The sequence below is a fragment of the Chlorocebus sabaeus genome, chromosome 20 (assembly GCF_047675955.1).
Source record: "Chlorocebus sabaeus isolate Y175 chromosome 20, mChlSab1.0.hap1, whole genome shotgun sequence".
Taxonomy (NCBI): Eukaryota; Metazoa; Chordata; class Mammalia; order Primates; family Cercopithecidae; genus Chlorocebus; species Chlorocebus sabaeus.
The window spans coordinates 9,810,474-9,836,867 of NC_132923.1; the positions used below are offsets into that span (position 1 = coordinate 9,810,474).

Below are 26,394 nucleotides of genomic sequence, written 5' to 3' on the forward strand. Positions count from 1 at the left end.
TCTGTCTTCTAGCAACAGCAATTTACATCCCTCCCATATGCAAAATACACTCATCTCCTTCCCAAGACCCACAAAGTCTCATCTCATTAAGGCATCAATTTGATGTCTCTGATCTTATTATCTGAGACAGGTCCAGAGATATGAACAAGGCTTCTCATGTGCAGTTCCTCCAGGACAGCTCCTCAAAAGTGGCTCCTCTTGGCCTGAAGCCCTGTGAAGAACATAGTCGATGTTCACAGGTGAGATAAAGATAGATAACTGCCATCCAGGCTTGTTGGCTCACGCCTGTAATCCCAGCACTGTGGGAGGCTGAGGTGGGTAGATCACTTGAGCTCAGGATTTAGAGACCAGCCTGGCCAAAGTGGCAAAACCCCGTCTCTACTAAAAATACAAAAATTAGCTGGGCATGGTGGCATGCGCCTGTAATCCCAGCTACTCAGGAGGCTGAGGCAGGAAAATCACTTGAACCTGGGAGGTGGAGATTGCACTGAGCTATTATACCACCACACTCCAGCCTGGGTGACAGAGTGAGACTCTGCTTTTTTTTTTTAACGCTCCTATTCTTAAGGGTGTGTTGGTGTATTGGAGGCACAAATTGGTGCATTGGTCCATAGCAATTCTGAAATTGAGTCAGACACATGTCACCAGAGTCTTGTCTAGGGCTCAGTTCTGCTTGGCTCTTGGTTCTTCTCGGCTCTTGGCTTCTAGGTTCTTGACTTCATTTTCTGAGTTAACTCTCTATTTTCCACAAGAAGTATCTGTGTTGATAGCTAAGTAGCTTTCTCAGCCTAGTTCTTGCCCATTTGAAGTTGAAGACTCAAAAACTTCTTTTGGTTTTAAGCCATCTTGGTCTGTTTTAGTCCAAAATGGTATAATTCCTGTAAAAATGTGGCCTCACTGTGCATCAACTTATAATTCACTTAATAGACAAAGCCATACCTACAAATCTTTTTAAGACTGGTCTCTCTCCAGCTTGGACTGAGAGTCAGGGTGCTGGGAGTAAATGCCCTTGAGATTCCTAAAAGCCTTCTAGTCTGAAAGAGCCTAAGAGGCACACTTCTAGGATTATTAGACATTGTATTATTTATCTGAGAAGATCTGGGAAACTTGCCCTTAAATATTTTTGAGGTCTCATTACAAGGTCTTACCTTTGACTTACTTCATCTTTATCCTGAGATCCTTTCTATTGTCAGGGATCTGGATTTGATGTTTGCCCCAAGGCCATTTATTAGTTTGAGAGTCATTTGCTGGCTGGAAAGACTGTACTGGGCCCTCTATATTTCCTTCTAATTCTTTAAGAAGTTGATTTTTTTTTTTTTTTTAGATGGAGTCTCACTCTGTCACCCAGGCTGGAGGTGCAGTGGTGCAATCTTGGCCCACTGCAACCTTTGCCTCCTGGGTGAGTAGTTCCTTCTTTAGTTCAACTTTTTTTTTTTTTTTTTGAGACAGAGTCTCGCTCTGTTGCCAGGCTGGAGTGTAGTGGCACGATCTTGGCTCACTGCAACCTCTGCCTCCTGGGTTCAAGCAGTTCTCCTGCCTCAGTTTCCCTAGTAGCTAGGACTACAGGCATGCACCACAATGCTCAGCTAAGTTTTTGTATTTTTAGTAGAGACGGAGTTTCACCATGTTGGCCAGGATGATCTTGATCTCCTGACCTTGTGGTACGCTCACCTTGGCATCCTAAAGTGCTGGGATTACAGGCATGAGCCACCATGTCTGGCCTAGTTCAACTTTCTAGTCTCATATTTTATCATAGGCAGCCAGAAGAAGCCAATTTGTACTTTCATATTCTGCATAAAAATCTCCTTACTCATATCCATAAACTGATTAGGTACCTTTCTGTTTTCCATGTAACCACAGATAACAGTGTTGCCAAACATTCTGCCATTACCTAATAGGATCTCTTTTTTCTAGATTCCAGTAACAATTTCCTCACTGTCCTTCAAATCATTACTAATAATCTTCTAGAGACCCTTCCGGCTTTCACCCATTGCCTGCTCCCAAAGCCAGTGACACCTGTTTCAGTTTTTTTGCAATAGCAGCACCCTACTCTTGTAGGTCTTTGATGAAAGATGCAAGGAACCAGCTCATGCTAACTTTCTAAACTTTTTCTACCACTTCCTCTATCATTACACCTAGGTTTCTATTTGGTCCATATTGCAAGATATGCCATGGTCTGACCAAATATATTGTCATTTCACAACAAAGGTCCTGACTTTCCAGCCTGACATATTGGGTCATCATATCTCACTACCTTCCTCCCTCTACTTAGCCAAGTTCACATTTTAGATTTTAGAGATGGGATTTCACCATATTGGTCAGGCTGATGTCAAACTCCTGACCTCATGATCTGCCCACCTTGGCCTCCCAAAGTGCTGGGATGACAGGCGTGAGCCACTGCACCCAGCCTCTACATTTTAGATTCTTTTACTTGAGGATTCCACTTTAAGATATCAAATTCTCTACTAGTTAGGGGTTTTTTCAACTATAAGTTACAAAAAACCTGACTAATGCTAGCGGCTTCAATTGTCTTATACAAGAAGTCTGGAGTAGGATGTTCAGGTTTGATTCAGGGTTCCGGAGATGTCATCTTCTGAGACCCAGTGCCTTTTCATTTTTCGGCCCTTTATTATATATAGGACATCTACTATTTTCCTCATGGCTTATTGTTTCGTGATCACACTATGGCTGCTATACCTCCAGGCCTCACTGTCCATGTTCCAGGCTGGAAAACAGAATAAGGGTGAGGTGCAAAATACCTTTTCCACAGGAGCCTTTGCCTTTTTATTATGATAGAAGTGTCCTCCCCTAGAGACTTCCACTTATATCTTTGGCCTTAACTGTATCATTTGGCTAGTCTTAGCTGTAACCAAGTGTTTTTAGCTGACCATGTTGACATCTTAGAAGAAAAAAATGGGTCTTAATAATGAAGAAAGAGGGGATGGATAGTGGATGAGTAATGCACAGTGTTTTCCTGAATTTTTTTTTTTTTTTTTTTTTTTTTTTTTTTGAGACAGAGTCTCATTCTGTCGCCCAGGTTGGAGTGCAGTGGTGTGATTTTGGCTCACGGCAAGCTCCGCCTCCCGGGTTCACGCCATTCTCCTGTCTCAGTCTCTGGAGTAGCTGGGACTATAGGCGAACGCGACCACATCCGGCTAATCTTTTGTATTTTCAGTAGAGATGGGGTTTCACCGTGTTAGCCAGGATGGTCTCGATCTCTTGACGTTGTGATCCACCCACCTTGGCCTCCCAAAGTGCTAGGATTACAGACACAAGCCCCCGCACCTGGCCTGAATTGTTTTCTTACTTCCTTGGGAAACCATCTTTGAGAACCACTTCCAGAGTAGCTCAGATAGGGTCCCCAGAGACAGAAAAGGCCATGTGAGAAGGCGCTGGGACAACTGATTGTTCTCACTTATGATTCTGCCTTAACTGTACATCTGGGGCTGGTGAGGCAATGTGGGGCAGGCCCTCAGTGACAAATGGTCTCTTTTCATAGCAATAAAAAGAGAGAAGCCCACCTTCCTAATATGCTGTAGGAAAGGGAGCCAGTAACTATAGGTCAGGGAATCATGATGATGGTAATTAACATTTCTATAGCAGTTCTCAAAGTTCCTTTCATACACACTGTCATTTCAGCCTCATGGTAACCCTGAGAGGAGCTATCATTAGGCCGTTTTTACAGATGAGGAAACTGAGAGGAAGCAGCATCTGTCATTCGTGGAGCACTCCCTCCAGTTAGGCACTCTGCTAGGCCTATTCAAGCGTCATCTCATTTAATCCTCGGGGCAATTGGGCGAGAGCTATACTACTAGTTTCTGCATGTCACAGACTGGGAAACAGGCGGGGAGAGGTTAAATAAGGAGTAGCGTCAGGACTTGACCCACGTCTTAAGAAAGGTCCTCATCCCTGTGGACACCAGGATGGCAGTCCGGGCCTTCCTTCCCTTTCCCACACTTACTCCAAAGCCTGGGGCTCTGTGTAAGGTGAAGGGGACCCGGATGAGCAGCGTCCAGACTCTCAGTGTCCCTATCCTGAGTCACTGGGGGAAGCAGGCCCCCTTGCTCCTGGTGGATTAGTGCAGTCTGGTTTCTTTTGGGCCTTAGGCTCACAACAATTCCTGGCTTCTTTTGGGGCTCAGGTGCTGGGGCTGTTTTGGCTGGTGGAGACTAGCCTCAGCTGGCTGCCCCGGAGCTGGGCAGGTTCTGAAGGAGGCTGATTTCCTTTCCTTCTGGGCGTTTGACAAACTAACAAACACCACTTTCCCAGATGGTTCCAGCAATCTTCCCTTATCCCCTTTCCTCTCCCCAAATCTCTGTGCAGAGGCACAGAGGAGGAGAGTCTAGAAATAGCTCTGTTCAAAGGTTTGTTGGGCCAGTTCTCTCCCACTTCCTCCTAGAACTGCCGCCGGGGGAGAGCCTCAGGAACACATACCTCACCCTGCATCCTGCCCTACTGTCACTTTGGCGTTTGCTTTTTTGAATTAATCCCTGGTAGCCTATTAATCCTCCAAGAAAAGAGAGAATGAAGGCAAAGGTGGGCTCTGAGACAAGGGACCGGCTGAAATAGAGCCCCCATGCCCTTGTCTTTAGGTACTTGATGTCTCCACTGACTCACTGCTCTCATCTATGAATTGGTCACAATCAGTCACTGACTTGGCAGTCAAAAGAAGTAGTAGGTCTAAGTAGTAGGTCCACAGGCCTCTTTGATCTCAGTTCAGATCCTCTTCCTATCTCCCCAGGCTCAGTCCCCAGTTCTGTAGCAAAGGCCTTCCTGGCTCCACACCAGTCCCAGTCATCAAATGCCCCTTCCTACGCCTTCCCTGTATTTGGCTCAGATGATGAGAAAGGAAGCTGATCATTTTGACAAGGTTCATTGGTCCCATGGGGTTATGGAATTGGTGTGGGTTCACCCTGTCTCCTGGGGCCCAGGCCCTTTTGGCACAAGCATGTGGAATATCCAGAAGCTCAGGACACTTTATCTTGTTCCTCCCTGCGGTGCAGAACCAGACACTGACCTTCAGGGAGGCAGTGCAGTTTCCAAGGGCATATGATGATAGTGGTGATATTGGGGAGACAGAGCCAGGGAGAATAGGTGCAGGGGAGAGAGAGTCAGTGCTGTAATAAGTCCTGCCAGATCGGATAGCATCTGCTCTCACCCTTCATGTACCCACACATGCTGTCCCTACGGGAAGAGAGCTCCTTGCCCTCCAAATATGGTGCACTTCTCAGTGGTCAGCTCCACATCTGCAGCGGGGGGAGCTCTGGAAGGTGAGTGGCAAGGTCCTGGGCTCAGCCTGATTGTGAAGTATTGAGTGTGTGGACACTGGAGGGGGTGTGGGAGGAGGACGGTCCCTCTCCAGGCCTCAGAAGGGTGGTTCATGTGGGATGCATTCGGAACCACTGCAGAAAGGGAGATTCCGGGGAGTTGCTGGGGAAGAACTTCCAAACTTCCAGCAGGGCAGAGAGTCCAATCACCCCAAGAAGAGTCTTTGAAAGGAAGGGAAGTTACAGCTCTCCCCTCCACCTGCATGGAGGAGGCAGGACCAAGTGACCTGTTGTGGGAGAGGCTGCTTCTCTCCCTCCCCTCCCTGCAGCCCCCCTTGAGGTGATTCAGTGTCTGTTTGTTGAATTGGACTCAGAGGCCTCTGCCCTGACATTGTTCACAGTAACAGCAAGTGATAGAAAGCACTTTCATGTCGGATTCTCAGGGTAGGAATCTTCTAAGCCCATTTTGGAGGTAAGGAAATTAAGGCTCTAACAAGGTAAAGAATGTAACATGCTTGAGGGCAGGTGGCAACAGGAAGGTAGAACCTACAGGTTCTTTCCATGACAGTCCACCAGCCCCAAAGTCCTGTACCTTGACCACTCTGTCCTCCTACCCGGCCCCTCAGGCCTCACCTCCCAGAGTGAGCTCCTGCCCTCCCCACAGTCTCAGTCTGAGTCTCTCCCGGGTCTCTCCCAGTGGACAAACCAAGGTGCTGCATCCCAGAGAGGTCTGCCAAGCTGAGAAACGCCAGGGGCTGGTGGATGAGGACATGGGCAAGGAGCCGGGCTGCTGGGCTCTTCCCTGACCACCCACATATTAATAAAGTGCATCACTCCCTACCATCATCTTCTTTCTCCCAGCTCTGCTTTACTTTTCTTCATAGCATTTATATCAGCAATCTATTAAACATCTATTTTGTTATTGTCTGTTTTCCCCAAGAGACTGTCATCTCCATGAAGCAGGGACTTTTGTTTTGTTTGCGGCTGTACCCCCAGTGCCTCTAAATATTTATACGGAAAATGAAAGCCTGCTAGGCCTGCCACTCACTAGTTATGTGACCCTGGGCAAGTTACCCAACTCTCTCTCTCTCTCTCTTTGTTTTTTTTTTTTTTGTTTTTTTTTTTTTGACACAGCGTCTTGCTCTCTTGCCCAGGCTGGAGTGCAGTGGCACGATCTCAGCTCACTCAACCTCTGTCTCCTGGGTTCAAGCGATTCTCCTGCCTCAGCCTCCTGAGTAGCTGGGATTACAGGCGTCTGCCAACATGCTCAGTTAATTTTTGTAGTTTTAGTAGAGATGGGGTTTCACCATGTTGGCCAGGCTGGTCTCGAACTCCTGACCTCAGGTGATCTGCTCGCCTTGGCCTCCCAAAGTGCTGTTATTATAGGCGTGAGCCACTGCACCAGCCTCACCCATCTCTTGATTAACATTTATCAAGCCCTTGCCATGTGCTTGACACTATTTATTCTATGAACTTTATATGTATTAGCTTATTTAAGCCCCACACAAACCTATGAGGTAGTTACTATTATCACCCTCCATCACCGACATATGAGTAAAATGAAGCCCTGAGAGCAGAGGTGGCTGCTTAAGGGAGGTGGCTGGGGGGCAGAGCTGGGATATCACAGGCGGGAATAAGTGCTCGACCTAGAGCTGAATTAATTGCTGGTGCACTCTGGCCCCCACTTCTGCTGAGTGACTGTCTCTTGTTCTCTGCACCTTTCTCCCATATTTCCTGACCTATAAAACAGGGCTATTCACAGCTCCACCTTTACTTCCCTCCTTTATTGCTCACTCTTCTCCCCAACTGGGCTCAGTCTCCCAGGAGAGGATGGAACAGGCAAGACTTGGGTGCTGGGGGCCGAGGGCAAGGTCAAAGGTGTCACTGGTGCTCTGGCTGCCTGCACAGGCAGGAAGGCTTCTTTGCCAGCCTGGGAGTCAGTCTCCTTCCTCTTTTGTCTCTCACGCTCTTCTAGGTTTTGGGTTCTCTTCCTATGAAACAGGGAGGAGTTTCTCAAGCTCCGGTGTGAAGGAAAGAATAGAGAAATTACGTGAAAGGTGTCTGTTTCCGGTAATATGGTGGTCTGGGTCCACTCCAGCTAAAAGCAACAAAAAACGCTGCATAGAATTAAATCTTTTCAAAGCATTGAAGAGCCCACAAGGCAGTAAGAAATGAGTAGGTCAAAATCTAAGTCAAAGCTGAATCTGTACTGGGGTCCCCGGTGCCCTGAGGTCATTGGCCAAGCCAAGCCGAACCTGAGCTTTGATCTTGATGGTTTGGGGAGTGAGGAAGACAGAAGTGGAAGCCCAGGGCTCACCCCAGGAGGGGACACAAATGGCTGACCCTTCCATGATGCTGAGACCCCAAAAGGCTACACACTCAAGCTAAAAGCCAGAGGAAATCCCATCCTGCCTCGCACAAGACCTCAAGGAAGGTTATTTTGGTGCTGAGCAGAGCAGGGGAAGAAGGAAAATAGCCCTTAAGGAGCTCCAGCCTCGGGCCAGCCTTCATGTGACTCTAGCCCAAATTCATTCCCATCACCTGGAAAAGGCCAGAAAACTCAAGCTTAGATTGCTGGAAGTGCCCCTGTGCTTCAAAGACATCCCACCTGATGATTTCCCCCGGGGAAGCGAGCAGTTCACAGCCAAAAGCTGTGCTCTGGTTAGGCAAGTTCAGACTTCTCATCTGTAAAGGGGAGGCTTAGCCACATGCTCTCCAAGGTCTCTCTGGAATAGAGATTTGTAGGGGTGCAACCTGAGCAAGGCAGAAGTGTGTCCCCACTTGGTATTCTCGGGCCTCTGCAGAGTGAAGAGATGGGGCTGTGATGTGCTGGATAGGCCAGCCTGTCTTCTCCAACTGAACTGGAAGGACTCGGCAGGAAGCTGTCCCCAGTTCCCAACTCTGGGGGAGGGCAGAGGGGGAATGAAAGGGGAGTGGTATCTGAGCCCAGACTGGCCTTTGATGTGTGCGTGGATAGGTGGGCAGGTGGGGCCTGTAATGGGGCTGCTGAGAGATCCCTGAGGGCATCCTCAGTGTTGACCTACTTGAGTCTCCCATAATTGCTTCCTTCCTTTCTTGGGAGGCTACAAATAGTGAGGCCCTGTCTCTAAGCTCCTACAGCTGAAACGCCAGCACCAGCGGTAAGTGCCAGCTGCTTGGGTCCTGCCCTGGGTTGAGTGTCAGGGCAGTTTGGGGGACCCCCAATAGCCAACCTGACTCCTGACCCAGGGTCTGGCATTGGAAGCGGAGAGATGACCACAGGTGGGCCTGACAGGGGGAAGGAAGTCAGATATAGTGGACGCAGAGGTTTCCTTGCACAGTGAGGGGCTGTCGGGGAAGTTTGGACTGGGGGGTGTGTAGAGCTAAGGTCTGCCTTGGGGTGGGAGCACTGGGCTCAAGGTTCTGGTGTTCCCCTTGGTCAGGCCCCTCACTTGCTCCTTGCCTCCTTGCTTCACCTCTGAGGCTGCTCATTTCTCAGGATCATGGCCCTTTCCTCTCCTGGGAACCTGGACACCTTGCTCCAATACTGGGGTGTTTACAATGAATCGAATCCTGGCAGTGCTTGGCACCCCCCACTCTCCTTCCCCTATTTTCCTGCCAGCCTTGACCAGGCCAGCCATTTGCTCCCAGCAGGGGCCCAGCAGTGGGCAAATCTTCAGAGACAGTGTTGGCCCTGGCTGTCCTGTGCTGCAGGACTCTCGTCCCGTGGGGGAACCCGGAGTGAGTCACTGGGCTAGCATGGAAAAAACTCTTGCCTTCCTGGCCACCTTCGGGTTTTCCCAGGCTGGAGGCATCATCCCAGAATGGCGGTGGAAGGGGAGAGTTGAAGTGAGGGGAGGTGAGCAATTCCAGGAAGGGCTTCCCCTCCAATAGAACAGGGTACCCCTATATAGAGCCTTCCTGTTCAAAACCCCCAGGGGTCAGGAGGGTAACCTCAGGGCAGGCGAGTCTCAGATTGGTAAACACCTGAACTGGTCAACTCTCAAGAGATCATCTGGTTCAGGCTCCTGACTAGGCCTGCGAGGTGGGATGAACCCCACCTTACAGATTAGGCCCCGCCCCTGAGACCCAGAGAGACAAATGACTCACCAGGGTTGCACCGCTGGCGAGAGGGAGAGAGGATCCCACGAGTTTTTCTTTTGGATGCAGCTTCCTTGAGTTCAGGGCAGGAAGCAGGATGAGGGGAGTGGTGGTGAGGTGGTGGGGGTGCCTCTCAGACCTGCCCCTCCCTGCTAAGGCCTGGCTTCTCCAAGGGCCTGAGGGCAGAGAAGCACAGGGCCAGGCTCTCCTTGTGCAAGTTCCTGCAGGAGGGAGGCTTCTAGGGCATCTCATGGGCTGGGGCAGACTGGGACCGAGCCACCCCTGCGTGTTGGGGATAAGAAGAGGTGGCAGAGAATCTGGGAGTGCTTAAGGAGCCCCGCAGTGGGGAGTGTGGGTGGTGGGGTGGGATGCTGTCCTTTGAGGAGTTAGCGGTGATGTTGGGGCAATGAGACCTCCACACGGGGAAGTAACAACAGGACAGCAGGGGGATAAATTAGGAGGGGCTGGTGTGGTCCGGGAGGGCTGCTTAGAGGAGGGGGAGACTGCGGGGCCTGAAGCCTGATGGAGGTTAGGATGGGTCTGGGAACAGTCTCTGAGAAACACAGAGGGCAGAGGTGAGCAGGGGGATTGGCCTGGAACTCTGCTGTGAGTCACACCTTTGTTCTGTGACAGTGAGGATGGCCAGGCCTCTGGAGCAGGCGGTAGCTGCCATCGTGTGCACCTTCCAGGAATATGCAGGGCGCTGTGGGGACAAATACAAGCTCTGCCAGGCGGAGCTCAAGGAGCTGCTACAAAAGGAGTTGGCCACCTGGACCCCAGTGAGCAGTTGGAGTGTCTGTCCCCTCCTCGTCCAGTGGGAGGCACTGCCTAGACTCTGCCAAGAGAGACCTGGGGACAAGCATGAGCACAGGACAGCAAGGGGAGGGGGCTGGTTTGTGAGGAGGAAGTGGGAGGGGAGAACTGACATAGCAGAAACCTCAGCTTCCTCATCTATAAAATGGGATGACAATCATCACACCTGCTGCCTTGCAGGGTTGTTGAGAGGACTGAGCGAGAGCACCATGAAGAATGCCTAACACATAGTAGGCACTCAGTAGCAAATAGCAGGTGCTCGATTAATAATCTGAGAGGGCAGATTTGGGAGGGGATTGCAACGGGTGCATTATCAGAGCAGGGAGGTTGAAATTGGCCCTCGGAAGGGTGTAGTTTGGGGTAGGGTGGGTCCACTTGGGAGAGGAGGGAGGGAGGTGGCGTGTGAGGCTGTTCTGCCCTCCTCATCCTACTCCCCCACTCCTCCCCACCCTTCCCTTGCACAGACTGAGTTTCGGGAGTGTGACTACAACAAATTCATGAGTGTTCTGGACACCAACAAGGACTGCGAGGTGGACTTTGTGGAGTATGTGCGCTCACTTGCCTGCCTCTGTCTCTACTGCCACGAGTACTTCAAGGACTGCCCCTCAGATCCCCCCTGCTCCCAGTAGCCTCTGCTCCAGGGGGTGCGCCGGCTGTTGGGGGCTGGGCATGTCTCCCACACTCCCTCCTACCCTCTCTCCTGTACCCCTTTCAATCTGGACTTGCCCAGGTCTTCCGTGATCAGTTAACCCATTTTACCTAGGAGGCCCAGAGATGTGAGGGCTCCTTTCCCAGGATGCCCAGCAAGTGAGGGGTAGAGCCACTCTGGGCCCCAGCCTGCCTGCTGCACCCCTGCGGCCTCCCTTGTGGATGGGAGGAGGCGGGATCTGCTGTGAGGCCCTCGAGGCTCAGCAGAGCGTGCACCAATGAGACCACGATGGGAAAGGGCCTATTTAACTCCTAATAAAAAACTGGCATCAGCTTGGTTTTGTTTGATTCTTCTCTGAGGACGCATCTGCTGAGTTCTTTGCTCCTTTCTGGCCTTTTCTACTGCAGGAAGGCAGCTGAGGGCAGGGGCAGGGGCAGGGGGCTCCCCCAGGGAAGTTGCAGACCCTGCAGAAATGCAGTGGCCTCCAGGGTCCAGCAGGAGGGCGTGGGGCCAACACAGGGACCCCTGTCCTCCCTTCCTCTCTCTCTCTCTCTGGGGTCTTTGAGAGAGGACCGCCTGAGTTTCCCCTGGGACTCAGTGCTCACGGTTGGATGACCTGAGGAGGGTGGGGCCATGGGCACAGTGGGGGTGTTTGTTCCCTGCCCTGGGCTGTGGGAGCCCAGAAAGCAGCACTAATGGGATTAGGGTGTCTGAGGTGTTTACTCCCAGCCAGGAAGTTGTGCCCTGTGTGGAGGGGGAAGGGGATAACTTGAGGCAGCCCCTATCCCTGAAGCCGCAGTCCCCTGAGGGCCTTAACCACCTACTTCTAACCCTCACTGAGTTTGCAGCCCACCCTGAGAGGTTGGCTCGAATTCTAACTCCCCTATTTCGTGCCATTTCACCTCTAACTCTCCACCCCAACCTGGATTCTTAATTCCTGACACTCATCCCAACTTGAAATGGCCCCTCCTGATACCCTCTCCGAACCTGAGATCTATCCGTGAGCCCCCACGTGTCACTGCCACTCCATACTCCATCACTACTTCACCCAGGACCTTTCCCATTGACGTTCCTGAAGGGGTCCCAGAGCCTCATTTGGGTGTGAGCCTGTTCCCCTCCAGATCCCCCAGCCCCGGCCCTGAGCCTTACTTGGCATGGCAGACAGTACTGGGAATGGAGATCCCTGCCCCAGTTTTTGTTTTTGAGTCTTTATTTTTTTAAGAGACAAGGTCTGCTGTGTTGCCCAGGCTGGAGAGCAGTGGCTTGAGCATAGCCAACTGCAGTCTCGAACTCCTGGGCTCAAACGATCCTCCTGTTTCAGCTTCCTGACTAGCTGGGACTACAGGCTACAGCCATGCTGCCCATCTAATTAAAAACAAATTTTGTTTTTCCTTTTTATAGAGACAGAGGTCTCACTATGTTGCCTAGGCTGGTCTTGAACTCCTGGCCTCAGGCGATCCTCCCATCCCCCTGCCTAGCTTTTGTGTCACCACATTTCCAGGGCAATCTCCCATCTGTCACCCACCACCCCCTGCATCTTCTTTCCTAGCTCCCTGATGGAACTACTCCCTCCCTGTCCCCCATGCTCCAGGCACAGACTACCCCTTCCTCCACCTCTCTAAAACTCAGGCTGAGCTATGTACACTGGGTGGTGCCTATTGCATCCAGGTCCCTGCTGGTAACCGCTGGGGCTTACCCGTTACCCAAACAAGAGACTTGGTTGCAAGGCTGGGCTGGTGGAGGGTGCTGTGGCACTTAACACATCAGCCCACAGCAGGAAGGCAGTATCCACTCTCCCCTGTCCCCTGCTATGGGCAGGGCCTGGCTGGGGTATAAATAGGTCAGACCGCTGGGCCGTCCCCATTCTTCCCCTCTCTACAACCCTCTCTCCTCAGCGCTTCTCTCTTGGTTTGGTGAGTTGTGTTGGCCTGACTGGCATGCAAGGGGTGTCAGAGGCCAGGGCTGGGGCAGGAGAAGGGGAAGCTGGTGGGGGTCAGATGTGCTAAAGAGATCCAGATGTGAGACTCTGATGTGGAACTCTGGGTAGAGTGTGTGCGTGGGTGTGCATGTGTGTGGGTGTGCATGTGCACACCCACACACATGCATGTAAGAGGGAGGAAAAAACCAACAGAAAAGCGAGCAAGTGGCTAGATTTGAGCTCTCCAGGTGCTTCCGAGATGTGGGCTTGCACATGCTGTTGCTATAGTATGTGTTGGTATGTATGTGCCCATGGGTATCTGCACTGGCTCATGTTTGCTGGGTTGCGCACTCGGGAGCAGGAAGCAAAGGAAAGGCAGAAGGCAACTGTGGGCATTCGTCTGGTGGTGTGCCCCATGAGCCTCTGCCCTGCACGCAGCAGCCCAGCTCAAGAAGGAGCGTGGCCTCTGCACCTTCTCTTCCAACCCTTGCCTCTGCCATCTCACTTTGCCCCTCCCTACGCTGAGCACTAAGCAGCTGGTTTTTTCCGCTGCAGGCCCCTGGGCAGGCCTCCAGCGGCCGCACCCAGTGCTGGGAGGGAGAAGAATGGTCAGGGCGGGGCCTTTGTGGCTGAGCCGTGGGAGTGGATAGACTGAGCGAGGGATGGAAAAAATGCTGTTGTTGAGGCGAGGCCTGGAAGGCCCTGGGAGCTTGCTGCCTGAATCTCCAGAGCCTGCGCAGTGGGTTCTGCAAATGTTCACTGCCCAGAGCATGTGTTCCCCACTGTGCACACCCTCCCCGCCAGGTGCTGGGCCCACTGCTCTGGGCTCCCCCAGGGAGGGAGCAGAGTCTCGCCAAGTGCTCCTGGAGGGATGGGAGGGGAGCCTGGCATTCTGAACACATCTCTGAGGAGTGGGGTAAATAAGAGGGTCTCTGTGCCTCCTGCTCCCAGATCCTGACTGCTGTCATGGCGTGCCCTCTGGAGAAGGCCCTGGATGTGATGGTGTCCACCTTCCACAAGTACTCGGGCAAAGAGGGTGACAAGTTCAAGCTCAACAAATCAGAGCTAAAGGAGTTGCTGACCCGGGAGCTGCCCAGCTTCTTGGGGGTGAGTGGGTAGTGCCTGAGTGTGTCCCCACATGGGGCATTTCCCACAGAGGAGGGCAGCAGTCTTGCTCTAGAGCATTAGCTACAGAGGGCATCTATCAGTGGGGTGACTGCCTGGGGTGGAAACACATTGAACACCACCGCTCACTGACTGGCCCCATATGCTGAAAGAGGGCTGAGAATGAATGTGTCAGACACTGCCAGATGCTTTGCACAACTTAACTGAAGGGAAGACTAAGCTCAGAGTGCTAAGTAACTTCCCAAGGTGGTCAGTGTACACAGCTGCCATCTGGTCCAGGACTGTCTGACTCTTGCCATCACGCCAACAGTGGACACTGTTTGAGTTTCTATTTGGCTTGTAGATGTGAAGACACAGATGTGGAGATGATCACAGGCCTGCAGACATTCCCCTCAAACAATAACAATGTATATTTGTATCAAACATAATACAGTTTACATATTGCTTTCATGACTATTACTACCTCATGGGATTATTAGAACAACCTTGGGTGAAAATGTAGTGGTTCCGTCATTTTTCCATTGCACCAGGTACTCAGACTTCCTTATCCAAGGAGTACCTTCTCCATTCTAGCTTAGCCTTGAGGGTTGGAGTTCCAAACTGGACCTCCCAAAGGAGCCTCCCTGAACTCTGGTCTGGGAGTAGAAACTGGGTCCGGTCCTGGCTCCCCCTACTGGGCTTCTGTTTTTTATCTGTAGCCTCTTCTCCCTCCAGAAAAGGACAGATGAAGCTGCATTCCAGAAGCTGATGAGCAACTTGGACAGCAACAGGGACAACGAGGTGGACTTCCAAGAGTACTGTGTCTTCCTGTCCTGCATCGCCATGATGTGTAATGAATTCTTTGAAGGCTTCCCAGATAAGCAGCCCAGGAAGAAATGAAAGCTTCTCTGATGTGGTTGGGGGTTCTGCCAGCTGGGGCCTTCCCTGTCGCCAGCGGGCACAGTGCCCCACCCTGGCTCCTTCAGACACGTGCTTGATGCTGAGCAAGTTCAATAAAGATTCTTGGAAGTTTTGAGGCCGATGGTTTGAGAGACTCTGGGGGCACGGGTTGGGGGCTGAGAGAGATGTGGGGTGGTGGTGGGGAGAGCGGAAGTTTTATGGAGAGCACACCAGTGAAGTCAGAGGAGGGATGCAGGATGACTAAGAGTGTATGCACAGGCAATAAAGTTCACTCAGTGAGGTCAAAGCTGAGAAGGGGACCCCATAACCACCCCCTTGCCAAGGTTTGGAAGGCCCCAGCTGTGGGATCTCAGCCAGCCCACTTACCCCTCCCACCTCTCTCCAACCTTGCCTCTGACAGGATCTTGAACCGAGGCTGGAATTGAAGGTCACATCTGTTCCTGGCTGGGGTCTGGAATGGAGTTTGGGTGTCCTGGGAGGAAGTCAGAGGGAAAAGAATAAGGCTGAGCTGCAGGGAGGAAGTACTTAGGTGACAGCGGGATGGGGAGGAGGGCTGGCACTTAGTGCTGACATTTACAGTCCAGGCTCTGTCCTGCCACCCCCTTCCAGATCCCTGGCTTCAAACCGCAGGGATGGATTAATCCTTTCCTGTCTGTGGTAGGATCAGGGAAGGCAATGCGGAGGGAGACCCGGCTGTTTGCAGCAGCATGAGAATATAGGCATTCTCGAATCCACCGTCTCTGCCACAAAGGTCCCTGGATGAGATCTGTTATCAGTCAGGAATCAAGCTCCTTCAGGGAAGGACAGGGGACCTCAGAAGAGATGAGTGGGGGTCAGTGGCTGGGGTGGGAGTGAGGCAAAGGGTGGGAAGGTGACCATAGTTTGGAGACAAAATTCCACATATGTGGAATTTTGATCTGATAAATGAAATTGAGATTATTTCCCCCCCACCCCAGAAAATATGAGGCATGATATTGCTTCCCCTTAAGTAGGTTCAAGGCCAGTGGTTCAAGGGTGCAGTGGTGGGCTGAGGTTAGACTTCAAGGCCCTGCCTGGGTGACACGGGGATCTTTAAGGAAGAAGTGCGTGGAGATCAGGCGCAGAGGCTGGAGGGCTTGGTCCCACTGACCTCCTCTTACGGGTCCTCTTTCCTCTCATCACGTGGGGTTTTCTCTCAGGTTTCAGAGGAGTGGGGCAGGTGACTCAGATGTTCCCTCAGGGTTTGACTGCAGAGACTTGGGAGGAATTTCAGTTCAGGAGAACGTCTGCTGCTTCCCCTGTCCTCTCCATCCACCCTCCCTGGGAGCACTCTCCCTGGGGCCTCCACCTGCATCATGCTCTCCTTCAGAGATGCCTGCTGCATAGCAACCAATCCCTGCTGCCTCTGCAACCTTGCCAGTTGGGGGTGGGGTGGAGTGGGGAGCAGTGGGGAGGCCTCCCAGGCTGGGGTGGGACTGTAGCAGTGACAGGTACTACACCCTGAGCCCAGGTCTGTTCTTGGACTGGTGGTAGAAGTACGTTGTTCTACTGTGGTAGAGCAATGTCCGAGTGTCTTCTGGGATACAGGGAACTTCCCTGGCCCCTACTCCCTCCTTGACTGCAACCTGAGCCCGAACCCCCCTCCCCAATCCACAACCTCTACCTCAGTGCTGGGCCTTAGCCCTTCGCTGGGTGCCTTCCCTATTCCTGATTCTCAGTCCTCCATGCCAAGAGCCTCCGACAAGCCTTTCCTGCGAAGAACAGTGAGGCCTAGAAGAAATCATTCATTTAAAAGCCCTTTAAAAACCTCTGGGTCCATATTAGCTCACGACCTTGACCATATCCTTCGCAGAAAGTATCTTCCTCCACTGATCCCCATCTCAAGGGCTGTCTTCTCTGCTTCTGGAGTGGGTGGCAGGATGGGTGGGAGGGTCCCAATGCGGAGAGCTTCCTAGGACACTGGGAGATGGTGCCCTCTGTTTGGCCCATACCTCCGAAGTTTTCTTCCCAGGACAACCTGGTTTCCCTTCTTCGGCTTACTGTTCCATCAGATTTCAGATTGTGAGTTCTGATTTTTGGTCAGAAGAATAAAGTTTCTGGGATTGGGGACGTGTGTGCTATGGGAACTCAGTGTGTCCCCAGCCCTTGTTTGTAAACAAGGAAGGTGAGATTGACAGAAGGGGTTTCTCCCCAGCTCCGTCCTGGGAGGCTCTGACGTGAGCATCCCCAAGTCCCCAGCCCCTTCCCATGGGCCCTTTCTCTCCCCTGGTTTCCTGGGGACAGAGAGCAGGGGAATAAAGGCAGAAGGCAGTGAGAGGGAGCTGTGTCTGCTGCCTGGATTCTCTGGGCTCACTCCCACAGTGGTAAGTCCTTCCTTCCTAGGTCCCTGTTTGTCTGCTATCTGGTGGATCACACTGGATGGTGAGGGTGATGAGTGGTGGTGACCTCCACTAAGGAGGCCTGGCCCCACAAGCGGGCATGCACTCAGGGAGGAAAGGGCAGAGCCTTTGGAATTTCTTGAGAAATGGCTCTGGGGTGGAGGTGGGGGTCCGGACTAGCCAGGATGCTCCTGCAGGTGCACAGAGGCCCTTGACTTCAACTGCGGCCCCAGCTGAGTCTCCTTGAGGTGGGAGAGGCTGAGGTTTTGGGTGGTGGGAGAGGAATGATGGCTCTGGTTTAAGAATGGCAGGGAGGGCTTTGGGCTGGAGGTGAGGACAGGATTAACCTGCAGTCCTCAAGTTCCGTGGTTGTTGCCTCCTTCCTCCCTGAGGGGGAAGTGGTTTTTAGTCTGAGTCACTTGAGCTCCATCTGTCTCTTCCCTTGGCTGGGGGTGGCTGTGCCATTGGAATCCAGGCCTTTATTCAAGCATAGCCTCTGGATCCAGGTTTTGGAATGATCCTGGAGATTTCAAGAGGCCCCCTGCTCTCCCTGCCTGCTGGCCTGTCTGTGTGTGCACTGCTCTGGGCCAGAGTCTGGAGACCAGTTGGGCCAGCTCAGCCACCTCCCTGCTGCTCCTTGTTGAGACCTCATCTCCTAGTTCCAGCCCAGCCCCCTCTCAGCCCTGGACTCTCTCTTTGCCCTGTCCCCCACTTTAATAATGGGACACTCCTCAATATCAGGTGATTCAGGCACTGGGGGAAAGGCTAGTGACTAAGGTGGGAACTGCCTGTGGAAAACCAGTTCCTAGGCTGGAAGGGGCAGAGAGAAAATCGTGACCCTTGATCTGCTCCAGTATCTGCCACCAGGCTTTTTGAGGAGGTCGTCTTGTCATCTTTCTGCCCCAGGCCTCCTTTTCAACAACTCCCAAGCAGGAGAGTCTGCGGTCTGCTTTGGGGGCTGGCCGTTCTCCTCGTACCATCTGCTCCAGGGTTTGCTGTGGGTCTCACTGTAACCTGTGCTGATACAGACGGGTGCTCTTGTTAGTGGATTTCGGTCTCATCCTGGGTTCCAGTCTCTTGTCTTTGAGGGAGGGGCCTCAGAGGTAGGCTAGTGCTGCTGGTGGTGACTTCCTGAGGAATGGGATCTTCCCCACTCCCTCTGCAGAGCTGCACACTGTGATGGAGACCCCTCTGGAGAAGGCCCTGACCACTATGGTGACCACGTTTCACAAATATTCGGGGAGAGAGGGTAGCAAACTGACCCTGAGTAGGAAGGAACTCAAGGAACTGATCAAGAAAGAGCTGTGTCTTGGGGAGGTAGGTGATTGTTCCCTCATCCTCCACCCCAAAGTCTGAGTACTCCCTCTGGGGGACACATACCTACTCCCAGGATCCTCCAGCCTAAGCCAGGGGCAGGGTGGCCAAGGGCTACAGACAGAGACAAAGGAAGATGGTGGGGATTTGGGGCCAGCAAAACTCTAGCCCTCTGTGAAGGAGGATGCGTCAGGGTCTCACTGAGGAGGAGGAAGGGCTGAGTCTGGAGGGTTTAGAGAAGGAGATTGAGCCTTCGATGGTGCGGCTAGGCTTTCGCAGCAGTGGCAGAACCTGTGCTAGGGGTCGTGGGTGGTGAAGGGATGCACGGTGTCCAGGTCCAGCTGTGTACAACCCAAGGGTAGGGACCCCGCCTGATTCTTCTCTGTGTGCACAGCATGGCCAGGGCTCTCCAATGGTGCTGGCTCTCCAACTGAAACTATGTTTACAAGTTACCCTATGTTAACTCGTAAACATAGGGTAGCCAGGAGACAGAACTGGTTCTCACCAGATGGAGGTGGTGGGAGGGAGGTGGCTGACAAAGGGGAAGGCCCAGGAGGTTATTATAATACAATATCCCTGAGGATAAATATATATATATATATATATATAAAATATATAAATATACATATATATATATTTATTTCTTTTTTTTAGATGGAGTCTTGCTCTGTCCCCCAGGCTGGAGTGCAGTGGCATGATCCTGGCTCACTGCAACCTCTGCCTCCTAGGTTCAAGTGATTCTCCTGCCTCAGCCTATTGAGTAACTGGGATTACAGGCACGCACCATCACGCCCGGCTAATTTTTGTATTTTTAGTAGCGATGGGGTTTCACCATATTGGTCAGGCTGCTCTTGAACATCTGACCTCGTGATCCATCTACCTCGGCCTCCCAAAGTGTTGGGATTACAGGCGTGAGCCACTGCACCTGACCAAGGATAAATAAGACTGTCACCCAGGTTAGAGTGCAGTGGTGTGCTCATGGCTCACTGTAGCCTTGAACTTTCAGGCTCAAGCGATTCTCTCACCTCAGCCTCCTGAGAAGCTAGGACTACAAGCGAGTACCACCACGATTAGATAATTTTTAAAATTTTTTGTAGAGATGAGGTCTCACTATTTTACCCAGGCTGCTCTTGAACTCCTGGTCTCAAATAATCCTATCGCCTCATCCTCCCAAAGTGCTGAAATTACAGGCGTGAGCCACTGTGCCTAGTCTTATTATTTTTACAGTTAAAAAAATCAATGCTCAAATGCATCAAATAACTTGCCTAAGGGGGCTGAACTAGAGTTCTGGGCCAGGCCGGTGAATTATCCTCCCTGTTTCCTTTAAAATTTGGCCTGGGTACCTCTCCATCTATTACACCTTGAGCCCTGGTAGGCCCTCCCAGAAAGAAGGTCCACAGTGTGCCACATGGGCAGGGGACCAAAGCAGGTGTGGGCGTCCCCAGGCCTGATCTCTGGCTTCCGCCATGTTCCCTGCATCCTGGAGTTAATGAGGGCAAAGGGAGGGGCCACGGGTACAGCAGGGGTTAATTACAGAAGGAGAAACGCCCGGGGGAGGGCCTGGCAATAACAGGAGCCCAGGCTGGGGACTAGGATTATATCACAGACAAGCAGTTTCCACCTCCATAAGTCCCAATGTCTCCTGTGAAAACCTGTAGCTCATGGCAATGATGAGGAGACATCAGGATCTGCTTGTCTATATTTGATTCCTGTTCCACCCAAAGGACCCTGACTCCATCGTCGTAGTGGAGCCAGGCTGGGACATCAGAGGACCAGACAAGAGTGCACAACTGGGCTCCAGGCAGGCCTCTTGCACAGCTCTCCTAGCAGCAGAGGGATGCAGTGGCTTCACAGCCCCGGTGCACTGCTCTCATTGAGAGACATTTTGTTTGGGCTTATTCTCACCTAGTCCTTAGAACGGGGAGAGAGTCACTCAGAGACCTGGATAACGCTCAGTGCCACATAATCAGCAAGGTTTTTTTTTTTTTTTTGAGAAGGAGTTTCATTCTTGTTGTCCAGGCTGGAGTGCAATGCGCATGATCTTGCTCAATGCAACCTCTGTCTCTCAAGTTCAAGCGATTCTCCTGCCTCAGCTTTCCAAGTAGCTGGGATTACAGGGATGCACAACCATGCCCTGCTAATTCTGTATTTTCAGTAGAGATGGGGTTTCACCATGTTGGTCAGGCTGGTCTCGAACTCCTGATGTCAAGTGATCTACCCGCCTTGGCCTCCCAAAGTGCTAGGATTACAGGTGTGAGACACCGCGCCTGACCCAGCAAGCTGTTTTTATCAGGTGTTGGTATAAAACCCAGATGATTGTTTATTTGGCTGGGGGACGGCGTTGCAGGGAAGGCAGGATAGGCTAGCATTCCTGCTGTCATTTATTTCCATTTAGGAGTCAGGTCCCTGACCCCCTACCTTGTGCCAGGCCCTTGCCTAGGTGTGGGCAGCGGGCAGACTCTGGGGGTCAAGATGTTGACAGTGTCACTGACTCCGCTGGGGCTCACACTGAGGTTTCAGGGTGGGTATGACACCATGCAGTGGTGTGAGGGCAGGGCTGGGAGTGGGGTCTGAGTTGTCCCTCCACCTGGGTCTGTGAAGATGAAGGACAACAGCATCGATGACTTGAAGAGCCTGGACAAGAATAGTGACCAGGAGATTGACTTCAAGGAGTACTCGGTGTTCCTGACCACGCTGTGCATGGCCTACAACGACTTCTTCCTAGAGGACAAGAAGTGACCTGGGCTGCCCTCCACCCTTACCCTCCACCCCTTGCTGCTGACCTTGGCTGCTCCTCTCACGGACCCTCTTTAGCCCCCTGCCCTCCTCTCCCTCCCAGATGGACCCTTTCATGGGAGGAAATAAAGTTTCCATGGCAGGTGCTGGGAGTCTGGTTTTGAAGCTGTCTTGTCTACCTTGGCCTGGGGAGAGGGGAGCACAGGAGGGGTCTCTCCTTGAGTGGGTTGAGACAGCCTCTGCCTCTGGGGTTTAGGGTCCTGGGCTTCCACTGCATTCTTCTCCTTCTTTGGTGTGGATGTCTCATTGGTCTTGTCATGGCTTAGTTTTGCCTGCCTGGAAAACGGGGAAGTCAGGTCAGGCGGGAACTCTGCAAGGATGCAGAGGAAGCTAAGAGGGAAAGTTGCTTTGAGAGGAGGACACTGGGAGGGGTTGGGAGTGGCAGGCAGGCCTGACTTGTCCGCAGCTCACCGGAGGCCACCTTGGCAGCACCTTTAGAAAGGGCAAGTCTGGCCTCCACACCAGCCCCCTCCCTCTTCTCCATTTCCCCTTCAACAGCACCCCTCTCATCATCTCTGGGGACCAATGCTTTCTTCTTTCCCTACCTCCTCCATCAAAATCTTTTCACAGGGGAGGGTCTGAAATAACGAATGGTGCTTACAGGGCTGGGTTCCCGCCTGCATGCACACTAACACGAAAGGTGCTGCAGTGAATGGAATTTGGGGCAGTGAGGGGAAGGCGTGGAGATGTCGTAGGAACTTGTTGCTGGTGGGGGATGGGTGCCATAGATATCCTTTAGACCACAGGCTACTCCCCCTATCTCCTCTGGGGTGACCCTGAGTATCCTCTGTGGGACACCGGCATCCTGTGAGGCGCCCTCCTTGCCCACATTGACGCTGCGCTGGCTCGAGGGTCACATTCACGGTCTGGCAGAGGGAGCAGGGGTGACCGCCGCCGTCCGCCTCCTGCTCCCCTTGCCGAGTCACGTGTCACGAAGAGCAAACTGAGCAAAGTGAGCTGCGCAGATGAGGGAAGACTCGTCGTCACCGGGCGTGCAGTGGGATCTGCTGGGTTCCCCCATCCCGTCCTAACCCGGAACAGCCCCGGGCAGGAGGCGTGGAAAGTCGAGGGGAGAAACCGCGAATGTGCGTTGTGTAAGCCAAGGCGCAGGGTGGGGCGCGGGCGGGACTTGGGCGGGTGGGGTGGGCTTGGCCGAGCCGGCCTCCGGGGCATCGACCGCTATAAGGCCAGCCGGACTGCGACACAGCCCATCCCCTCGACCGCTCCCGTCGCACTTGGCCGCCTCCCTACCGGTGAGTTCTCGCCAGGAGCCCTGGGTACTTCCCAGGGCCAGCCGTCCTCACGCTGGGGGTCCGGCCATCCCCTGCCCAGTCCAGCTGCTGGATCCAGACTGGGGCCGTCTGTGGCGCTCCCCGGCTGGAGGGATAGTCAGGAGCAGCAGTGCTATGCCAGGCAGGCCTTGGGCTAAGGGATCCCAATGGGGTGTGCTCTTTTGGGGTGCGGAAGGGAGTGCCCTGGGTGTGTCATTGCCACCACGTGTGGCCCTGTGAGGCTGTTCTTAAGCTGCCTGTGAAGCCTCTATCCCCTTCCCCTGCCCAGCCATACTCCCTAACTTCCGGATCCCCTGAAGTACAGTTCTCAGCTATGCCCAAAGCTACTGTTCCTATATGCTTCTTAGAATCCTTAAGCCACCTCTCCTGCCTTGGCCCTAGTCTTCTCTCTCCTTCCCCTTCAAGTCCTGGGCTGTCTCCTGATGCCATTGTGTGTGGCTTGAGACTGGGTGGTTCCAAAGGGGTCGGGGCTAGTGCAGGCAGCATTATTGGGGGGTGTGGGTGAGAAGTCCTTGCTCCCATGGCACTGACAAGGCCCTCTGCTGCCAGCTCCAAGTCCAGCCCTCAGTCATGGCATGCCCCCTGGATCAGGCCATCGGCCTCCTTGTGGCCATCTTCCACAAGTACTCCGGCAGGGAGGGTGACAAGCACACCCTGAGCAAGAAGGAGCTGAAGGAGCTGATCCAGAAGGAGCTCACCATTGGCTCGGTGAGTGGCCTCCTCTGCAGGACCCCTTTTCCCACCCTTGTCCTTTGGAAGCAGGATTAGGGGAGGGAGAGGTGCCAGGTGCATCTGACTCACATTTACCCACATTCTGAGGCCCTGGTCCACATGTCTTACTGAGCTGTAGACCCACTCTCCCAGCGGGTAGGGGATGCTCCTAGCCTGATATCCATCGCTCCAAATGAGGACCAGTAACTGAGGAGTAGCTGAGGAGAAGTAATGCCAAAGTGAAACTCAAGGTGGACATAGGTCCTTGGTGATGAGGGAGCACAGATCCACTTGCAGAGATGGCTGCCTGGGAGGGGGAAGGGGAAGAATCCAAGATTGTCATCACCACTGAGTCTGGATTTCACATTCTAACACGTTAGAAGCTGCAGGATGCTGAAATTGCAAGGCTGATGGAAGACTTGGACCGGAACAAGGACCAGGAGGTGAACTTCCAGGAGTATGTCACCTTCCTGGGGGCCTTGGCTTTGATCTACAATGAAGCCCTCAAGGGCTGAAAATAAATAGAGAAGATGGAGTCACCCTCTGGGGGTCCTCTCTGAGTCAAATCCAGTGGTGGGTAATTGTACAATAAATTTTTTTTTGGTCAAATTTACCCTTGTGTCCTGGTTTCCGAATTATTTCTGTTCCTCCTTGACTTAGCGGGGCACCAGCCATCGGAGGATTTGCCCATAGTCAACCTCTGAAAATGACTCATTGACTCGCCAGGCCAGGGGACCCACCCTGACAAGGCTCCCTCTAGCACATAAGGTGCCTTGATGTGAATGAGGAGAGATGCCCCTCTTGGCAATGCCATCCTAAGGAAAGGCTCAAGTGGTTTCCAGTAGAGAGTGTCCTGGGATGAGCTTGGAGATGGAAATGGTCCCTGGGCTGGGATGTGATGGGGTTTGGGGGCCTGGAAGTGGGGCAGAGACAGTCCCAGAGGCTCCCAGATGAGTTTTGCTCTGGGTGTGGCAAGAAGGGCCCTGGGTCCCCTTTCTCACCACAGTGCAGGGGGCAGATAGGACACATCTGAGATGTCCGAGGCTTGGCTGAGGGAGTTTCCTAGACTAGTGAGGACGCTGTGTGACTGAGTCTACTGCGGCTGCGCAGGTCCCAGGTGGAGTCGGGGAGGCACACTCTAGGAGTGTGTCCCTGCATTCAGGGATGAGGGCCTTTTTGTTGGAATGATGGTCTGAGGAGCTGGCAGCTGCACCAACACGTGAACCGGGGGTGCTCAGTAATGGGGCGGGGTGTCTCTGCAGCCCCAGCATAATGACTCATTCGGCACTTCCACGGGATCCCAGCCTGGATCTCAGCCCCATCAGAGAAGATGACTAATTGAATTATTGTCCATCGTCTGCATTAGTGTTTTCAGGCAGGAGGGAAGAGGGTAAGGAGGGTAAATGCTGTTTCCGGGTGATGCCACATCATTCAGCCTCTCTAGGCCTAGTCCGAGCTGTGCAAGTTCACCTCCAGCTCCTGGGGAAGAGATCTTGACTTTAGACGGAGACCACATCCTTCCGTCCCTCTCACCTCCCCCACTTCCCTTGGGGGTCCAACTTTGTGGAATTAAGTTGTCTTCCGTCTCCACTGGGTGGGGATTGGTAAACAGCTGGGAGCCTCACCTTCTTGGAGCCCCTCCTTCTCTATTGCCTCCCCTGTCCTGCAGGGAGAAGTGGCGCTGTTCGCTGCAAGAGACCGGGGACCGAATTCCCTCTCTGCACAGCCATGCCCAAGCCTTGGCTCTATTCAGCTCCCTCTGGAAAAGTACGCACTCCCCAACCCCTCCCGCGCCCCACTAGGTTCCCGCCCTACGCCCCTTTCCTCCCCCTTTCTTCCAGTTCCTCGCCGCCTGTCTTCCAGTGGCGGACAACTTGGGGCTCGGAGCGAGCGCCCTCCTGTGAGCAGAGAGCAGCAGGCAGCGGGGACAGTCGGGTTGGTTTTCTTGAGCCTCTGGCAGGGGCCTGCCGTGGGTCTGTGGCCTGGCAGTCACCGAGTCCTTAAGAAGAGGAAGACAGAATAGGGCGCCCCGGGAACGTTAGGGTGGGTGATCCTTTGGCTCCCGGCAATCAGCCCTATAATTAAGCAACTTAGCTTCACAATCGACACACCTACCACAAGTAAGTCCACGAGGGAAAGGCGGTCCCTTTGTAAAGACAAATGGAATCTGAACCTGAACCCTGCGCCTCCCCTCCCCCACCTGCAACTATTCTGCAAGGCTAGAAGACCTTCGTACAAATAAATGCTGCCTGCGGAGAGGGAAGAGGAAGCCCGCTGCTGCGGGGAGGGGATGCTCAGGCAAGGCAGTCCGCCGGACGTTCCTGGGGAGCTCTGGTGGGTGGGCAGGCCACCGGTGCAGGGGAATCAACACAGGTGCACGGTCCACCTGCTAAGTAAACAGGCGTGTCCTTTCGTTTCTGCTTCTCCACAGTGGTGGAGGGGAACGGGAACATGGATTTCAAGAATAAGACAAAAAACAAAACAAACAGCAAATCTTTAGGGGTATAATTTTTAAGTTATTTTTTTTTTTTTTTGGCAGGGGAGGGGAGGGAAGCAGTATTTACAATGGAATATGGTAGGTGCAGCAGTCAAATGGTGGAATTGGGTGTGGAGAGGTGCACAGACTGGACATTTTATTGCTCCAACCAATTTAATGTTGGAATTGAATCCTTTCAGCTCACTGTTGAGTATGGTGTGGGCTTACAGGGTGGGGAAAAGTTAGGATGTGAGCTGAGGGCTTCATGAGAGGTCACTTTGCTTTTCTGAAGGTTGAGCAGTGGGAGTGGCTCTACATCTCTCCACTTCCTTCAGCTGAGGTCAGCCCATTACTGACATTAATCCTACAATCTAACCACCCTAACTCCGGTGAAGCTGCAACAGCAGCACCACAGACCATCTCTGTAAGCTGGGGCGGGCCCCAGGTAAGGGGGTTTAGGACTAAGTTACAGGAAGTGGCTCTCTGTTTTTTGCCAAGCAAATAGGAAATTGTCAAGAATAATGCCACCATCTTTGTATAAGACCACATTTGTAGAGCAACTTTGTTTTCATGAGGTGCCTATCATAGCCATTGTGTCTGGTCATCTTCAGAAGATTTATGTGTAGTATGTATTATTTTATTTTAATTTTTTAGAGACTGTTTCTCTCTGTTGCCCAGGATAGAGTGCAGTGACAC

The 26,394-nt window shown here is 52.7% G+C and overlaps 4 protein-coding genes across 7 annotated transcripts; all 4 read left to right on the forward strand.

The window, feature by feature from the left end:
• The first annotated feature begins 5,112 nt into the window (after positions 1–5,112).
• On the forward strand, positions 5,113–11,142 carry S100A3 (S100 calcium binding protein A3). Of its 3 annotated transcripts, none has more exons than XM_073008371.1 (3): positions 5,113–5,270; positions 9,981–10,126; positions 10,625–11,142. In XM_073008371.1, exons 1-3 carry the CDS (start codon positions 5,216–5,218, stop codon positions 10,787–10,789), a joined length of 366 nt encoding a protein of 121 aa, XP_072864472.1. In that variant the 5' UTR covers positions 5,113–5,215; the 3' UTR covers positions 10,790–11,142. The 3 variants fall into 3 exon arrangements, with proteins under 3 accessions (XP_072864472.1, XP_007975267.2, XP_007975271.1); XM_007977076.3 differs by lacking the exon at positions 5,113–5,270 and adding an exon at positions 8,965–9,105; XM_007977080.3 differs by lacking the exon at positions 5,113–5,270 and adding an exon at positions 9,378–9,459.
• Positions 11,143–12,620: 1,478 nt separating this feature from the next.
• S100A4 (S100 calcium binding protein A4) lies at positions 12,621–14,865 on the forward strand. Its single transcript, XM_007977084.3, has 3 exons — positions 12,621–12,722; positions 13,679–13,834; positions 14,567–14,865. The coding sequence occupies exons 2-3, from the start codon at positions 13,694–13,696 to the stop codon at positions 14,729–14,731; spliced, it is 306 nt and encodes a 101-aa protein (XP_007975275.1). The 5' UTR covers positions 12,621–12,722; positions 13,679–13,693; the 3' UTR covers positions 14,732–14,865.
• A 1,807-nt stretch (positions 14,866–16,672) lies between these two features.
• Positions 16,673–21,345, forward strand: S100A5 (S100 calcium binding protein A5). 2 transcript variants are annotated; one of them, XM_037997923.2, is made up of 3 exons: positions 16,673–17,094; positions 18,275–18,426; positions 21,025–21,345. In XM_037997923.2, exons 2-3 carry the CDS (start codon positions 18,289–18,291, stop codon positions 21,160–21,162), a joined length of 276 nt encoding a protein of 91 aa, XP_037853851.2. In that variant the 5' UTR covers positions 16,673–17,094; positions 18,275–18,288; the 3' UTR covers positions 21,163–21,345. The 2 variants fall into 2 exon arrangements, with proteins under 2 accessions (XP_037853851.2, XP_007975273.2); XM_007977082.3 differs by lacking the exon at positions 16,673–17,094 and adding an exon at positions 17,116–17,850.
• An 850-nt stretch (positions 21,346–22,195) lies between these two features.
• S100A6 (S100 calcium binding protein A6) lies at positions 22,196–23,835 on the forward strand. The gene is made up of 3 exons (XM_007977085.3): positions 22,196–22,472; positions 23,061–23,219; positions 23,603–23,835. Exons 2-3 carry the CDS (start codon positions 23,082–23,084, stop codon positions 23,735–23,737), a joined length of 273 nt encoding a protein of 90 aa, XP_007975276.1. The 5' UTR covers positions 22,196–22,472; positions 23,061–23,081; the 3' UTR covers positions 23,738–23,835.
• The last annotated feature ends 2,559 nt before the right edge of the window (positions 23,836–26,394 follow it).

Bases quoted from the DNA above. Each gene is read 5' to 3' on its own strand.
- S100A3 (XM_007977076.3), top strand. From the start codon at position 9,006: ATGGAAAAAACTCTTGCCTTCCTGGCCACCTTCGGGTTTTCCCAGGCT. The intron at 9,106-9,980 runs GTGAGCAATTCC...GTTCTGTGACAG, and splicing joins GAGAGTTGAAGTGAGGGGAG to TGAGGATGGCCAGGCCTCTG. The intron at 10,127-10,624 runs GTGAGCAGTTGG...TCCCTTGCACAG, and splicing joins AGTTGGCCACCTGGACCCCA to ACTGAGTTTCGGGAGTGTGA.
- S100A4 (XM_007977084.3), top strand. From the start codon at position 13,694: ATGGCGTGCCCTCTGGAGAAGGCCCTGGATGTGATGGTGTCCACCTTC. The intron at 13,835-14,566 runs GTGAGTGGGTAG...TTCTCCCTCCAG, and splicing joins AGCTGCCCAGCTTCTTGGGG to AAAAGGACAGATGAAGCTGC.
- S100A5 (XM_007977082.3), top strand. From the start codon at position 17,829: ATGGGACACTCCTCAATATCAG. The intron at 17,851-18,274 runs GTGATTCAGGCA...CTCCCTCTGCAG, and splicing joins GGGACACTCCTCAATATCAG to AGCTGCACACTGTGATGGAG. The intron at 18,427-21,024 runs GTAGGTGATTGT...GGGTCTGTGAAG, and splicing joins AAGAGCTGTGTCTTGGGGAG to ATGAAGGACAACAGCATCGA.
- S100A6 (XM_007977085.3), top strand. From the start codon at position 23,082: ATGGCATGCCCCCTGGATCAGGCCATCGGCCTCCTTGTGGCCATCTTC. The intron at 23,220-23,602 runs GTGAGTGGCCTC...CTAACACGTTAG, and splicing joins AGGAGCTCACCATTGGCTCG to AAGCTGCAGGATGCTGAAAT.